The sequence below is a fragment of the Scomber scombrus genome, chromosome 9 (genome assembly GCF_963691925.1).
Source record: "Scomber scombrus chromosome 9, fScoSco1.1, whole genome shotgun sequence".
Classification (NCBI taxonomy): Eukaryota; Metazoa; Chordata; class Actinopteri; order Scombriformes; family Scombridae; genus Scomber; species Scomber scombrus.
This window is the reverse complement of record NC_084978.1, coordinates 20,069,693-20,086,891: the sequence shown is the minus strand read 5'-3', so window position 1 is coordinate 20,086,891 and position 17,199 is coordinate 20,069,693. Positions and strand designations below refer to the sequence as shown.

The 17,199-nt window shown below is 39.5% G+C and overlaps 2 protein-coding genes across 2 annotated transcripts; one reads left to right on the top strand and one right to left on the bottom strand.

Annotated features, from left to right (window-relative positions):
• Positions 1-61: 61 nt before the first annotated feature.
• dok3 (docking protein 3) lies at positions 62-5,921 on the top strand. The gene is made up of 5 exons (XM_062425604.1): positions 62-297; positions 2,391-2,693; positions 2,981-3,071; positions 4,182-4,369; positions 4,462-5,921. Exons 1-5 carry the CDS (start codon positions 241-243, stop codon positions 5,353-5,355), a joined length of 1,533 nt encoding a protein of 510 aa, XP_062281588.1. The 5' UTR covers positions 62-240; the 3' UTR covers positions 5,356-5,921.
• A 202-nt stretch (positions 5,922-6,123) lies between these two features.
• atoh1b (atonal bHLH transcription factor 1b) lies at positions 6,124-8,033 on the bottom strand. The gene has a single exon (XM_062425603.1). It carries the CDS (start codon positions 7,059-7,061, stop codon positions 6,351-6,353), a length of 711 nt encoding a protein of 236 aa, XP_062281587.1. The 5' UTR covers positions 7,062-8,033; the 3' UTR covers positions 6,124-6,350.
• Between the last annotated feature and the right edge of the window lie 9,166 nt (positions 8,034-17,199).

Here is a 17,199-nt window from a genome sequence, read left to right as displayed (position 1 = left end):
GAGTCAAGCAAGACACAAACTCTGTCCTTTCTTTTGCAACAGTGAAGTTGCAGAGATCAGAGATAGCTTGACTTTTGCCCGCGTTTGATGAACAGAACATAACAGAATGAAACTTGCTGATGACGCAATGGAAACAATTATTTACACGGTGTAGGAAACCATATTTGAACCTCTTTCCTAGTTAAACCTTGACCACAAAGCGACAACAACTATTATATTAGAGAGAGATTGCTTACAAGCATGGATGTCATCTACAAGGAGGGGATGTTGTACCTTCAGGGAGTCAAGTTTGCAAAAGTAAGTTTAATGGATATATTAATGATACTTGATAGAAGTGCATATTGTGGCTCATCTTATTTTTGTCTGTGTGGCAACTTATCAGCTGGTTGGTGGAGAACATTGGTGGTTAATATGTTTTGCTCGCATGCATTGCATAGTAGAAATATGCCGATGCTCAGTTTGCAGTACAAATACTCAAAGTCTTAACATAGAGTATTGTGTATCCAAAGTCTTTGGATGCAGAGAAAAATCTCTCAGAATATCCAGTTTTACACTTTTACACTATCTGAGACAACAGTTGGCTTCAAAAGTGCACCAGTGAAACCTTCAATGAACCTTTTGCTAAAATGAATGCAAATGTGTCATCCAGTGGTAGACTTCTGAAAGAATATTACTTCTAATTAAATGCTGAAAGTCAGAAAAAGGTTTTAGTATTTTGTGAACGTTTGCATTTCTGAAAATATGTTACAGGAAATGCCTCCTTGCAGGGTAGCATACAGTATATTAAATATGTTCACAAAATGGCATCGTGGTTTCAGCATCATCCCTTCCCTCTCTCCCCTTAAACTTGCCTGGGTGGACACTTATTGTAGGGTTACTGACCTACTTGAAAATGAATCTAATTCCACTCGAATTTAAATCAGAAGTTTAATCAAATCTGGATTTAGACATATATCATCTTAATCTAATGTTATTGCTAGCATACACTCAAACTGAATCATTTCTTTAAGTGTGGTAAAAGTGTGTCTTAAATATATACCCATGTTTATTCTGTCAGTACTATTTTATATTTAGATAGCACATTCTTTGTTTGACTAGTCTTATTTCTAAGTATCTCTCAATCATAACTCGTGACATCAGTTTGATAAAAGTTACCTTTGGCCAAGTTGAGTGACATGTGAAACTTAAAGTGTTAAAATTACCAGCTCAAGATACTATTCTGATTCATAAAGATGTTGATCTACTGGTTTTCAGAAGGCTAAAGATGTTCAGTATGATTCATTTTGTGAAAACCCCTCCTGTGGTTTCACTAACTTTAAAAATAGTTGCAGGCTGCTTGTATAATTTTTTTTCAGCCTTTTAAGACCACAGATAGTCGTTTCTTGAATACTTTTTATGTTTTTATACAAAAGCATTATTTTAAAGCATTCATACAAACATACATACTAACCCTAACCCATACAGTGTGACTCAAGATGTAAAATAAAAAAAGAAACAACAAAAACAATTAAAATAATACAAAAACTGTAAAACTGTAGATCAGAAAACATACAGTAAAACATATAGAAGGTAAAAACGATTTTGACAGTGTTACTTATTGCAAGACAAGTGCACATCCGTACATCTACAGGGAAGCTGTGGTCACTTAGTCTGTGGGTGTATGAAGCAAGTGTAGCATCATGTTGTGTGCTGTCCTTGCTTTATTGGTCTCAACCACAGCTGGTCTACATCCTGACCAACAGCATTGGATATACCCGATCAGGCTCTTGCAAGCTAAAAAACATGTTCAAAGGTATCAGAAATGGTGGAAGTTTCCAATGTTCTTTACTCTAAAAAATTTGTCTTTTTTCATTGTTTATCTGTGTAGCTATATGATGTGGGCAACTACATATTTAAGAAAACTAAATAGAATGGTTTATGGTACTGTTCTTTAAGTAGTAGGCAGCCACTCTAGTGTTGCTGTGAATGTGAAATTCAAAATTAACATTTTCCACAGATTTTTAGTCAGACGTTTAGTGTTTAAAGGGGTGAAATTAGCCTCTCTCTTGGCCTTCTCAATTACAACCACAATCTCTCTCGTGTACTTATTTAACTTAACTGATTTCTGAATTGCAGTAAATAAAGTTGTTAAACAAGGTGCAGATAATGTTTAGCAGACATGTTGTCATCTGTGTAACTACTGAATCAGATGTATGCTGATTTAACTCATGGCCGCATAAACAGACAGAAAAGAATACCTGAACATAAAATGAAAAAAAAAATTAAAAACTCCCTAGGGGAACTAAAGCAGTAGCTTTATGTAAGATCTAAACCACTCAAAACTATACCAAAAAATACACTTATTAAGAGAATTTAACTTTTCCCATTTCCCCCTCTGTCATCTACAACAGAAAACATGGCGCAAAATATGGTTGGTACTTTTTAAACCCAGTTCTACAGGAGTCGGCCGGCTGGAGTTCTATACTGTAATTGACAGCAATGCTATTACTGACCCGAAGAAGGCCAGCCGGCTGAGAACACCAGAGAGAAAGGTTGTGCGGCTAAGTGACTGCCTCAGTGTCACCCCTGCTCCTAAGGAGTCTTGCCCCTCGAGGTGCACCGCCTTCTACTTGAACACCACACAGAGCACCTACACCCTTGCCTCCATGACAAGCCAGGATTGGCTGAGTGCCCTCTCTCTTCTAGCCTTCCAGGTACACATGTCTCCTCCTGACCAGTACAACTTTCCTCTTTTCCTTTTATATCAGTTGAAGTGAGATAATTTGGGAAAGTAGGGGATAAGCTGTATCCACAATCAGAGATAGATAGCGCATTGAGGAAGTTAATACAGTATCTGTAACTTCTGTCACTCCACTTCTCTAATTCTTGTGCTTGCACAAGCTATGCTCCTTCTTGCATCTTGCCTCTTTGAAGTCATAAAACTAAGATAAGAGAGTAGTGTACACTCCATGTAATATTTACCATGCCACTGTGTTTACAGAAGGATCCTGGAGAGTCAGACAAAGGGGATTTCGAGAGAGGAAATGGCTTGACCATGGAGGACAATGATCTTTACTCATCTTGGAAAACCGGTAACACTCGTTAAGATGCAGATGACAGCAGATCAGTCAACAAACAGTCAAAAAATAACATTAATATCAGTATTTGGGTTTCTTTTGAGTGTCTGTTGTAGTGTGGTTGTCATCAGGACACAGCATAAACTATCATCTCTCCCTTATTGCCTCAATGGATCAATAAAATATCTATAAAAATAAACAAACAGGTGATTAATAAAAGGATTATTCCACTTTTTTAGAGCTTGGGTCTTATTTCCACAGTTTTCACATCTGTACTTTCCTTAATGATAACATTATACTCACCAAGTTGATAGTTGAGATATGGGACACTGTAACATTTTGCTGAAAAGAAGTTAGATAGGGCAACAAACATGAACAGATGCTAGAAACCTTCAGGCTATTCAAAGTTGGCCAGTAAAGTTATCACAAAACTGTTTATTGTACACATTCATCACTGTACAGACTGACTTCCTGTTTCAACTGTGCCCTGCTGTACATGACATAGTTGCGTGCTACAGTTTCCTGCAAAGAGGGATTAATACCAACATTAAAGGTGCGATAACTGTTGGTTTTACATCTAAAAAGTGGTTTACATAATTAAACTTAAGCAATATTGTAGCAACATTGCCATATCTCAGTAATAACGTAGGTAAGCCTTTAATAAGGCAGTAAGAGCAAATTGGTGAATATGTTATATTAATGGGGGGGGAAAGGCAAGAGAAATGTTAGGTTTAAATGTCATTGCTTTGTAAATTCATGTCATCAGCAGAAACCCTGGTTATTTGTTAGCAGTGGGTACAGCCACTAATTTATTCAAACATGAATGCCAGAATGTATAAGCGTCAGCAGGCTCTGGCTTATACAAATGTATTTCTTTTTATTTTCTAATGGATTACACTTCACTCTAAAACTCCAGGCAGCACAGTCACATGGGGAGATTAGCAGAGCACAAGCAATTTTAAATCTGCCTCGTTTGAATGAGAATAATATTCAGTGTACATTTATTTCCTTTGCTGATGTATTGCTGCTCAAACTTTGGAAAATGAACGTGCACCAATGCCTCACTGGTCTCAGTGTGCTGTGATGTTTAAGTGGTAAATATTTTTTATGTCTTCTCATGTTTAGAGCTGACCCTTCCTCCAAACCAGTACCAAGTGACTGTCCAGAGCACAGAGGCGTCAAGGAGGTGCAAGTTGGTCGGGGATTATGTGATCAGCCCAGAAAGTGAGGCTGTGTCGCTGCACGCCATCCAGACTGGTCAAACCATCTACAGCTGGCCATACAGGCTCTTACGCAAATTTGGACAAGTTGAGGTAAAGTAATGATAAAATCCCTCCAAAGTCAGAGAGAATGCAAAAATGTCAAACTACTTCTTCACAATGTATATGAATGGATGTTATTGCAGGGCGGGTTCAGCATCGAAGCAGGCCGTCGCTGTGACTCAGGAGAGGGAGTGTTCATCTTCTTGTCCAAGAACAGTCCCCAGATCTTTCAGGCTATATCCAGGCAGTGCTCCATAGAGAAGAAGTCCTCTGTCCAGGCATTCAGTGCCCACAGAAGATCATTATGTGACCAGTCTCCTCTCCACCATTCTCCCAAAACCAACCGAGCTGCTGGTCCTCCTGATTTCAATCCTGCAGATACAAATACAGAGGATGAATGTGACAACCACTATTCAACTATTAATGAAGCCTCTTTATTTAAAGTAATGCATCCATCTCTTGTTCATTGTCGTCTCACTAACAGCAAGGAATCTGTGGGAAAAGAAAGTGAGGATGAGGATGAACGGTGTCATTCCCTGGAGGCTATAAGTCTGGATGATGACATGGATGACAGCATTTATTACAATGTGAGGAGAGCCACACCACCTATACCTAAAAAACAGTTATTTCCTGTAAAACAGAATACAGAGTGCATCTATTCAGACTTGAAACTTGTTGAGACTCCCTTAGATCTCCAGCTGCAGCCTTCCTCGTCACCCCTCCCTCCACCTGTGCCGCAGCCTCCTCCCTGTAACCTGCCCCTGCCCCAGTCTGTTTCCTACGCTCCACCCAAGCCGGCACGGTACCAACGCCAGCCCCCTGCAAGTAACTACATCCAGTCAGCGAACAATACACAGGCGCAGCCAGTGGATGACATGAAGGAGATGGAGGAGGCCACCAGCTCCTCTGCATGTGCTAACCCCACAGAGGCCCCTGGCAGTTTTAAACACAGGCTGGCAGAAATCATTTCTAAGGACTTGGCGAAGTTCCAGCCACCTCTCCCCTCTGGAGTGGGCAGCCCCCCATTTTCTCTGTAGGCTATTAGTTAACAGACTGGAAGGAGCGATTTTAAACATGATAGAGGATCATAAAGCATAATTAGCATACGTTTCTTCTTCCTTTTTCACTTTCTTTAAAAATCCCTTCCACTGGGAACACACTCTTAGGCATCAAACTTTGGCTCTTATACATTCTTACAGTGTTGTTCTGTGTTGTATGAAAAATGGACCTGGAAGTTTTATTCAGTGGATTGCTGTTGCAAAAAGTGGATTCCACGAAAAAAACTTTGGAGTGATACTTCTCTTTCGTGTGAAGTTGACATCAGATAAATTGAAGGACTGTTTCATAAAGGAGACATTTCATAGAAACAGCTTTGATAAAAAAGATGCTTCCTTATACGAGTCAACGAGTTACACAACATCTTTGGGATTCACCTCCTCTAGTTTATGTTTTTTCCTTCCATGTCCTCTTAACTGTCTTAGCACAAAGAGCATTTCTCTCATATAAATCAACAGTTTATACAATTGAAATTCCAAGTAACCAAGTATTGTTTTGGCTTTGTGTTATAAAAGACGCAAAGTATTGAAATGTAACTGCAATGTACCGCTGACTTAAATGTCAAAATACACACAATTTAAAACACAAAGTTTTCTCAATTATATCTTTATTGTAGCAAAACAAAAATCCTCATAAAATACACCATATACATAAATACCAAAATAATTGTTTTTAATTTAGAAAATGTCACTAATGACCCTGGATATGTCGTTAGTGATGGTTCAGTTCATATAAAGTGCAAAAACAGGCTGTAAGAGTTCAACTTGGCCTTGAGAGAGAATAAATTCAACATCTTAGTGGTTGTATTTGTGTTTTCCCTGGACGTTTTTTCATTTGGCAGAGCAACATCTACAGTCAGCTATGACAGGAGAATTTGACTATCTCATGATCAACAATTCTACAAGCTGTAATATATGGCTCTCCTGGTACTTCCTTTGATAGAAACTGACAGTTAGTTGTGTCTATTTGTTCTCAGTTACTGTCTTCCACTATGACTTTCCTCCATGTCACTGAGATGAGAAGATTCTCCATCACTGCTGTGAGAAGAGCTTGTGGTTTTATTTCCTGTCCCCAGGTCAGATTTATGTCCAAGTATGATAAGGTGACCGACAGCGGCGGTAGGGTCCCGCTGCTCTCCTGTTAGTGGGTTCGGATCCTGCAGGGAGTGAATCAGATTCCTCCTGGAAGTCTCGCTTGGACGGGGGCTCCTGCACTCCGGGTGAACCACACCGGTCAGGATCTCAGACAACTCCGTGATGTATATCTGTGCCATTTGGAGGGTGTCATATTTAGACAGTTTTTTCTCGTTTTCCAGAGACGGGATGACGCTTCTCAGCTCGTCGAACGCTTTGTTCAGGCCGTGCATCCTCCTCCTCTCCCTGGCGTTGGCTGCAACGCGCCTGTATTTCTGGGGGCCAAAGTGGCCCGTCTTGCCCCCCTCTGCTGCCATGTTAGAGTCTGTTTTTGTGTTGTCTGCAGCGTCAGGCAGTTTACTCGTTGGCACAAGTTGCTCCAGTGAGAGGCCCGGGTCTGCAGAGCCGAGTGCGTCCCTCCTAGAGAGCGCACGGAACGAATTAGAAGAAATCCAACTTTTGGAGTTGATGTGGGCCAGACTGCGCTGCTGCAGCAGTGTGAAATCCTCCGGGTACTCTGCCCAGCTTGAGAGCTCTGCTATTGCAGTCATCATTGAGGGCTGTGGGATAGTGCACAGGAGGGAAAGGTCACGCAGAAGACTCTGGTTGATGCCCTCGTCTCTGAAGTGGTTTGCATCGCGCCAGCATTTTATACAACCTCCCCCCTGAGTCACCTTGGTGTCACTCCCGACCCTGCAACAGCCCTGACAGCCCCGCAGCCTCAGGAGGCAGCAGCCAATCGCACAACCCCTCTGACCCTGTCAAAGAACAATTAGACAAAGCTCGACTTTTTTCTTCCATTGTGCATTGTAACTCAATCACGACCTTATTATTATCTTCACACAGAGGGTAGTCGAAAGTATTAATCATTTAGGAGCGTGGCTTGTATGTTTGAAAAGCTTCGAGATGAACCTGTTAAAAATAGCAGGGTGACTTTTCTGTAAGTTAAAGTTTCCCATAAAATAAAGAAACAACTACGCATGACAAAACTGTTCATTTGCAGATTAAGCTACTGTTGAGCTTGGATTTAAAGAGATTTTTTGACAATTTCCCCCAAGTGTATTTATTTGTTATTCAGAATCTATTATTTTTGGAGCAGTTTTTAATGATTAATATTGTTATACATGTTCAAATTGTCAGATATGTTGTCATCCATTCACGGATCTCCACCGCTTCTGCCAGTGGAAAATGGATTTCTCTCTCATGAGCAAAAGAAACTGACTTCTTAACTGGGTCTGGCAACGTTAAAGTTTGTTCTCAAACAAACAGTAAAAGGTGAACAATATTTCTGCGATTATTTGCAGAGGAATAATAAAACGAACAGGTGGGAGACAGACTTGAGACACACCTGTCTAGGGCAGAGCCAAGATAACCGATACGTTGTCTGAAGGCAATTTATGAATCATTAAACAAAAACATGCATAAGCACTAATGCAAAATGTTCAGTCACTCTATTATTATCATTGTTACTAATAGTAGGGCTATTATTATTTTATTTCTTAAGTGAGACCAAATCAAGGAAGATAAATTAGGCTACAAATTTTGGTAAGTCACGTGGCCCCTGTGCCTATCAGCTGGTGTCCCTTGGCGCCTCACGCACGCCACGCACCTCTGTCAGGACCAGTGTCACCCACGTCTCCCATATGCTGCGCACACACAACTCCCTCACTCACTGCTCCGACACAGGAGCTAATCACTCATTAGGTCATCAATTACAGGAGAGGGGAACCACTTGAGCACCATAGACCTTTCTGCTGGGAGATCTGAGATGTTGTGATGATAGTGACTTGCACACATTTAGCATTCAGTTCCTCTCTCTCTGTGTGTGTCTGTGTTTGTGTGACAGTCGTGCTCGAGCACTGGTAAAGAAAATCACCGTGACCTGCCTCGCCGCCAGCAGTTTAATGAGGCCTGGTCTTAGTTGAATAAATCGGCACGCTCTCCGTCCCGGGGTGTCCATTCATTTTTTTCGGGCTCCATGAATATTTCATTCCTTCAGCCCCACTGCCAGCGCAACAGCCTGTAACCCTGCGTGCAGACTTAAAAAAATGCGGCTACACTTCCCATCTGGTGCGGGGCGTGAGTGGGGAGTGGCGGCCAGGCAGAGGAGGTGTGAAGAACATTTCTAAGGTCAACTTCTAGTGACCTCCTGCAAGAGAGAGACTGATGTGTCCCACCAGGCAGAGAGATGGGGTGGGTGGGGGACAACACGACTGTCAACTGGCGAGCTATGTCGAAACTTTCAGTGCTGGTCCAAGCCTGGTTAGGGGTCATATGCAAAAACTGGAAAACCCTCATTCTGCAAGTTAGACTTAAATGTAACTTAGGCCTATTGCTATAATTATTGCTGGTGTGGTGGGAGAAGTATTTATATGCTTAACTTAAATAAAAGTAGTAATAACACAATGTGAAAATATTTCAAAAGTTTGCATTCAAAATCTGACTTAAGTAAAAGTGCACACGTATTTATTATAATATGTTCTATTATTGGATTGCTAATACTGGTGTATTCATGTGTAAGCAGCATTTAATGGTGCAGTGTTGAAGGTATAGAGCTAATTTTAGTTACTGTATAAACATTAGTAGTTTGATCTGTAACAATGTATTACACTTTGCAAAAGTGTCATTTATTTTTGTAAGTTTAAAGATGAATCTGCAAGGTAACTATAGAGGAGCAATAACAGACAATAGTACACTTGAAAATAGATACAATTCAATTGTTTTAATTTATTTCAATTTATCATATTTAACCTCCATCCTGACTCACCTCCAGTATTGCAGCTAATTTCCTGATAACCTCGTTAGGTCTTGCTCAAGCATATGCAGGAAGAAAGATTTCCCATCCTTCAGATGTTTGTGTAACCATCAGAGTATTTGTCTGGGCTACGTTCCAAGCAGTTGGTTTACTAAGTTATCTAGAGACATTATAGCTTTATTATCTGATGTTTTTATGATTCTTGTAACTGTTTCTTAATTCCTTGTTTATTGTGTTGTGTTGTTTCTGGATGCTGATTGAGTTCTTGTCTTATGAATGTTTTTTGTTCTCAGGTCTCTCCTGGAAAAGAGATCTTAATCTAAATGATACTGCCTGATTAAATAAAGATTAAATAAAAACAAATAAATCCAAATTTCTGGGTTTAACTTATCCTGATGATGAACAGGCTTCTGGACTACACGTCTTAAAGTAACAGAATATAAACACAGTACAAGTTAGGTGCAGAGCAGTATTTTGTGTTTCAGTGATGGATTGAAGAGACTGCAGTCATAACATAATAAAAGACAATAAACTTGTTCTAAATGCCTTAACAACCACTTTATTGCCAATGGTTTCAATATGTCACTAACTTGGCAACCTGGGTACCATAGACAACTGCAGCTGCCAGATGACGTTGGTGATGGAGCTTGGCAGCAGGCCCAACAGTTTGTTCTGACCCTCAGCTATTTAAATCGTACACCCGCCCAACCAAAGCAGCACCCACTTGTGTAAACACACTTGTGTCAGGGTTGCTGTGGGGCTGCAAATGAACTGACACTAACGATCTCAAGTTGTTACGCCTCCCAGTGTAGGTGGTTGTAACTGATGACCTCATATGCCTCTCTCAATTTTAATTCCTGTTTTTTGGAAAGATTTGTTTCAGTTTTTATCATCACACGTGGGCTGATAATGGAGAGAGTGGCTCCAATACCTTGTGTCATTGCTCTAATTTCTATTAAATGAAGCAGGCCTAATAGTGAAATTAAACCAGTCCTCATTTCATTAGAGGAGGACTTAAAACCTCCTCAGTCATCCCTGGGGAACCACAGTTGGACAACCATGGCCTCAAGCAATCTATAATTAATTCAAACCTATTTTTTATGAGTGTGTCTTTGTCCACCTGTGCAAGAAATTACAACACCTCATAGGAACTACAGCACATCCATGGCTTTAGACATTACCTTGTTTTGTGGGTTAGTGTTTTTGTAACCATTTTGTAAGAGGTCCCCTGAAAGATAATTTGGTACACAATACAGGGAAAAAAGAGATGCTTCATTTGAAGTAAAAATTCATGTGCTATTGGCATCTTAATCTTCATGTGTTGAATTGAAGGTACCTGTACACTGGCTAAAAGACTCCTTTGTTTATTCTAGAAATAAAATGGGATTAAGTAATTGGAAATGTTTCAATTAAACATTGTCTTATATTTTCCTATACGTTGCAATACATCTTGACTGAATTTGGAAACTTATGACTGACCTGCAGCTGTGATTGTACATTCTCCAGAAACAGTTTATAACAAACAAACAAAAAACACCTACAATGACAGGTAGTAAGATTGCTGAGGGCAGTATGGCTTTTAGAGATGCAACAATTAGTCAATCAATTGGTCAGTCAAAAGAAAACTATTTTGATAATCGATTAATCATTATGAATCACTTTTTTAAGAAAAACAATGTGAAAATGATCTGGTTCCAGCTTCCTAAATGTGAATATTATCTGGTTTCTCTCGTCTTTAGTAAACTGTACATATTTGGGTTGTGGACTGTTGGTCGGGATGGTTTTGTTAAATAGTGAATGGTGATTTTTTTTCCCATTTTCTGACATTTTACAGACCAAACACCCAATCAATGAATCAATAATAGATAATGGAAATCATCACTACCTGAAGCCGTAATGACTTGAATTATTATTATAATGTATTATTAAATATTATAGATAAAATTATATCGTACATCATAGTTTAGAATATTGAACCAGGGGTTTATGTAGCCTGTGCATCCCTCCCTAAATATCTACGTAGACTGCTTTCATGACGTATAAATGTAGTGTGTGTGAGTGTGATCTCCTGCGTGAGTGGTCTATAGGCTACAGTGAGCCTTTGCCTTGTGTGTCTCTGGTGTTTTAATTAAAGACTCCTTAATTTCGTAACAATAGAGCATTTACATTTTTTTTCATACAATCGTTCAGCAGGAACAGTGAACCTCTTGATGTTGAAGGCAGCCTAGTCTGTAATTATCCTCACACACACCCGAAGCTACGGAGGTGGTTCTGGTGGGCAGAGAGAAATCTTAATGCCAGGCTTTCAGACTCAAATTAAGACAATTAGTGGCCTCATTAATTTGGGAAAAGGGAAATAATATTCTAGTTACAGTAACGGTTCATTAAGTCAATGTTATCTGTGGTCGAGAGCTAATTGATGAACTCCCAGAGACAGTAGTAGGAGGAGATGACTTCATGGTCACAGTAGCACGGATTGTGCTAAATTTACAAACCTGGAAATAATCACGTCAGTTTAAGACCTGTTCATTTCCAACACTTTTTTTCCCTACAGTTAACAGACCAGCTCGTTCATCGCGAGGATAGCAGCTCTGCGCCCTGTTAAAGTGGAATCAAATGTCGCGATGCCTGAGATCAAGTCTCTGCAGGGGGCAGGAGACAGACGGGGACCGCAGGGTCAGCGGGTTACTTAGCATGACGGGGACAACAAAGCAGGTCTTAAAGTCAGACCTGCACCACTGATCACAGGTGTCACCAGATCTCTTTAGTACAGACACGTGTCTTGCAAAAAAAAATAAAAAAAAATTAAGTCAAGTAGTGCGTATGATGTGCAAACATGTTCTGATTTCGGGTCAGTAACAGCTTTGTGACCTACTAATTTACATACTTCAAAAATTCAAACACTTGATATAGTTCTACTGATATAGTATTGAAGTGTGGAACAATTTTCACATTTTTCATGACCTAAAGTGTGTCAAATGTCCCCTTTTAATGTTTGTTTTTGTATTCATTTTCCTAGGCTATACAGTTTTATTTGTGAGGCGCTCTGCATTAGTTGAAAGTAACTACATTTAGCCCATTAAGTGCAATTTTGATGTTTGATTAATTTTGTACAGCTATGGTTCTGTCACTGACCCAACAGACTCTTGAGAGCATGCCTTTATTTTCTTAGTAGCTATTGTCCACCAGATGTCCTCAGACTGAATTATTACTTTGGTTGCCTTTTGTTAGTTGGTCTGTCTTCCAGTCTGTCTGTGTGTGTCTGTCTCTGTTCTGCTTTTCCCTCCAAACTTTCCCTTCACACCTGCCCTGGATCTTCCTTGTTAACCCTGCTCCCAGTGTCTTAATTCCCAGGCAACCACTCCCAACCTTCAGTTCAGCTGTGTCTACTCACCTGTTCCCCATTTCCTCATTAGTTCAGTTAGTATTTAACTCTTAGTTTAGAGTTCAGTCTTCATAGGATCCTTTGTTCTATTTCAACTATAGGTACTATACTTTAATAATACTCCAACTATAATATAGATATTTGTATGTATAATAATATACACTTACCAGCTACATTAGGTACATCTGTGCAATCTATGCAATCCAATACAACAGCTCTGCCATAACTCCTCCTCCAGTACACCACCACCACCCACTACGACTTCAATAATAATCATAAAGTAGATTCATCAACTTTCTGACAATACCCATAGCCCATATTTAAACACACACACACACACACACACACACACACACACACACACACACACACACACACACACACACACACACACACACACACACACACACACACACACACACACACACACACACACACACACACACACACACACACACACAACAGTAACAGTAAGACAATTCAAACCATGATGAAGACGAATATGCATATTACGTATTTGCTGCATACTGTGACTCATGTAACAGTTACAGGGGTCACAGTATTAACATGAATTGTTGCACAACCAGCAGCAGCAGCAGCAAGCACATCGTCTTCTTCAGGAAGTGCACATTCAAGTTAATGTATGATTGCACACTTTTTGTATTTTTGAATTTTGTAACTTCTTCTTATTTAACATTTGTACATTTTTGGACATTCTCAACTGCTCCATACTTTGTGTTTTAAAAAAAACAATCCAGATGTCAAACTGTGTGGCAAATTCAGCAGATGTGCTGTATTTCTTTTCTGTTTTGTAGCATATTCCAGTGATTTTACATTATTTTTTAAAAATCACCTTTGAAATTGAACTGCTCAGACATCCCTGAATCTTACAGACCTCATTCAAACTTCAAACCTATCACAAAACTTTGAATTTCCAAAGTTGTATTTTGTGTTGTGATACAAGTGTACCTTTGGACCAATTTAAGTTCAAAGTGAGGGCTTTTACAGCAGTTGTCAGATCGTGTCAGTGTGTGATGCCATCAGGCAGGCTAAAGCAACCTTTTCTTTATTTTTTAGAACAGAATAAAATTCTAAACATATCTCACCCCCACGGTTTTAACTTTCCAAGCACACATCATACCTGAAAATGTTGCCACCAGCCTTCTCTCTATCAAAATGTAAATACATTTCCCATACCAGTGATACTCTTTGATCTAAACCTGAACTAATAGATTGATAGCTGTCACGCTCTCATTGACTGCAATAGAATCAGCAGGCTCTCAGTCTCCTCAGTCTGCTGTTTCTTAAACGTGTAGATTCTCTCTTCCTTTGCACTTTGGGCACACATTGTATTTCCTCATGCTCAGCAAGTCCACCTGTCACTAATAATGTACAAATCTCTGAGCTAGAAGCTTCGTGTTAAGAAAATCAGATTTTCCTCAACAAAATGTGCATTTCTGCTCTGTGTTTCAGGGTGGTTAAGCCTTGGTAATGGTCAACTTTCAATTACAAGATGATGAATTCTATACCAGCCAATGGCAGTGCCCCTCATAATACTGCTCCTATTTAAAAAAGTTGCTTTTAAAATGTTTATTATGTACCATCATGCAATGTGACTCCAGAGCCCTTTGATATTATAAGAATGTCAGAGCTGCACCTTTTTATTTCCTATGTAATGAAAAGTGTACCAATGAATACTTTCATTTTGAGAATTTACACAGTGGTATTTATACTTCTGCTTAACTAAAGGATCTGAATCCTTCTTTCAGCACTGGATAGAGACATGGTTTTCTATTTTTGTCACCTCAGGATAAAAATGGTTCACTGCTCACTGGTAGTAGTAAACGTTCAGAGTGCTTAATTAATGTGAAAGGAGAAGAGGTTTGTTTTAATAGGCCACCCGTGGCTTTTGCTTCATGTATGACAGGATAAAAATGTAGTTTCAAGTGAGCTCTTTTCATACACCGGCACACCATATGGCAGATAGGCAAACGTGGAGTAGGCTGTAAAGACCCAGTCCATCAAAAGAAGAAGAAAGGCTCCCAGACACTTAAGCATCAGGGACTCTGGGAGCTGTCGCCGGTGGATGAATGTGTGATGGATGTTCAGGTTAATGTTTTGTAACAACATCTTTACATGATCACTTCATGCACAGACTAGCATGTGTGAATGAACTAAAAATACCTACAATCCCAACAGTTTGCATTTTAAGAATATAATTTGCTGTATGATTTCACATGATAAATGTATCAATCTGAAGTGACCATAAAACATAAACTCCAAGACATAGTTCTGCAACACCTCTGAAATAAATATTATCCATGTTAAACTTTTAGTGACTACTTTTTTCCACACTGTGTCACAAGGGTGATTAAGCTTTATTTTTTGATGTTGCCGTATTTGACTGTGATGATATTTTAAGGTGTTTGTGATATTTCTTCTCCTCAACAAAATTAATAATGTAGACAAAATATTAGAAAGGCACTTACAATACATCACCACAAAAAATACAGCTTCAAAAGGCAGCATACTGCTGAGTCAACTCACAATCAACTAAAGTAGCACAACAGAAAACTTTTCAGGTAAGGTATTATTTATTTATTATGGGGCTCTTGTCTTGCATTATATTACATCATAGAGATGCTTATGATTTTTTTATGTTTTCTGGTCACTCGTGAATCTAAATTTTGCATCATAGTTCTCAGGATACTTAAACATATCTCATTTAATGCTGCAGTTTAAAAATGAATAACCTTAGTGATCACAGATTTCTCCCTGAGCTTGTTTTTTTGTTGTTTTTTTCGTAACTGATTCACTTGAGTTCTGGTTGTAGTGATGAATTACATAACTAAAAGTAGCAAGGTTAAGATGACAATGAGTCAGAGTTTGAAATAATAATAGATGAATAGTTTATGTGTGTGCATCTGCCCAAAATAAATGAAATGAATTTCTGCACTTTCACCAGATACCACCAGATGGAGACAACACAACATACTTGCCACACACAGTCATGCATGTCACTGAAATCAAACACTACTAGCTGTTTTATTTTTCAATCAAAGAAGCTAATCAAACACTATCATTACCGAAATACAATAATATACTCCTGTAAGCTAAATGATCCTTTAAGAGCTGATAGGTTTATTTATCAGCTGTCTACCAGATAGAAATCCTACATGAGATAGACAAGCGTCTGAGAGGGGGATATCTCTGGAGGCTTCAGCGATGGTCAACAATCAGAAAGCTATTTACTGTGAGGATAAAGATGTGTATCTTATCATAATAAGACCCTGCTCAGATCACTGGGGATTACATCCCACATGATACTGGCCAAGACAAGATGTGATCCTCAGCACAGCAACCTAAAAAAACTTCCTCCAGTGTGACACATCTCAAATGCAGGAATGAATCATCGTCTCATCATATCCTGTCATTTTCATTATCATTGATGAAGCAAACCTTGATAACAGGGCACTGTTTCAGCTGGAAACTGCTGTGCATCTGTCAGTAGAGAGCAGTAGCGCTCTGTGTTCGGAGGAGAGTCGTGAGTAGAGCAGCATGCAGCTGTTAGTCAGTTAAGATGAGCAACACTTTGTCCATTGACCTCTTTGACCTTGCAGGGCTGAATTAAGCACGCTGCACAAAGTAAGTCATGTGGACCTCGCCGAATCATGTGATGCTGTTTTCAATAAGTGATCCTTGAAGAAGTACATGACCTTCACTGTCTTTATACCTGTGAAGTCTGTGAACTGCCTTTGAAATGATGGTGGACAGCTCACACCTTCCTCTTGTCATCTTCTTTGACTAGATATCTCCCCTTTTCTATTAAACACCCCCAAATGTTTTTTGAAACTGTTTGTGTTTCCCACATTTAACTGACAATCTCCATACTGACTAGGGAGGGAGAGGAAAGCATGATATTTAGAAAGAAAAAAAAACAGACTGATAATTATGTCTGTCATGATCACGGTCAGAGGGTTAGTTCAACCAGATTATTTCATTAGACGGATAGTGACAGCCACAACCAACTTCAATTATAATCACACGATCCCTATGATTTGGCAGTAAAGATTGTTCATCAACCTTCAGTATGGATTTTCTATGGTCGATTAATGTAATTGGATTGAGAATCACTGATGTCTCAGTCCGAGCTGACATCTTGAGCTGATGTCAGATTTTGAGGCAACAGGCTTTGTCTTTTTATTTTTGTGGGTTTGAACTATGGGTGTCAGTGCAGTAATTGAGCATTTGCAGTGTGTGTGTGTATATGTGTGTCTGTGTATGTGCGTGAAGGAGAAAAAGCAGGAGAGGGGAAGAGAAAAGAGCCTTGAGTATAAATGACAATGAGACAGCATGTCCAGCTCTACGAGGGGGCATGTATAAATAACCTTCATTATGAAAAGAGCAATTTTCTGCACCTGCCTGCTAATTGTTCCCATGCTGACACATTGGATTGGTGTGATCTCTGCTTTTGAAGCACTAACTTCAGACGGAGGGGGGTGTGATGTAAGTGTGGTTAGGAGAAAGAAATGAAAGGAGGTAGGGGTGAGAC

Coding starts and splice junctions, on each gene's coding strand:
- dok3 (XM_062425604.1), top strand. CDS start 241: ATGGATGTCATCTACAAGGAGGGGATGTTGTACCTTCAGGGAGTCAAG. Junction 2,694..2,980: donor TCTCTCTTCTAGCCTTCCAG/GTACACATGTCT, acceptor CTGTGTTTACAG/AAGGATCCTGGAGAGTCAGA. Junction 3,072..4,181: donor TTACTCATCTTGGAAAACCG/GTAACACTCGTT, acceptor TCTCATGTTTAG/AGCTGACCCTTCCTCCAAAC.
- atoh1b (XM_062425603.1), bottom strand. CDS start 7,061: ATGATGACTGCAATAGCAGAGCTCTCAAGCTGGGCAGAGTACCCGGAG.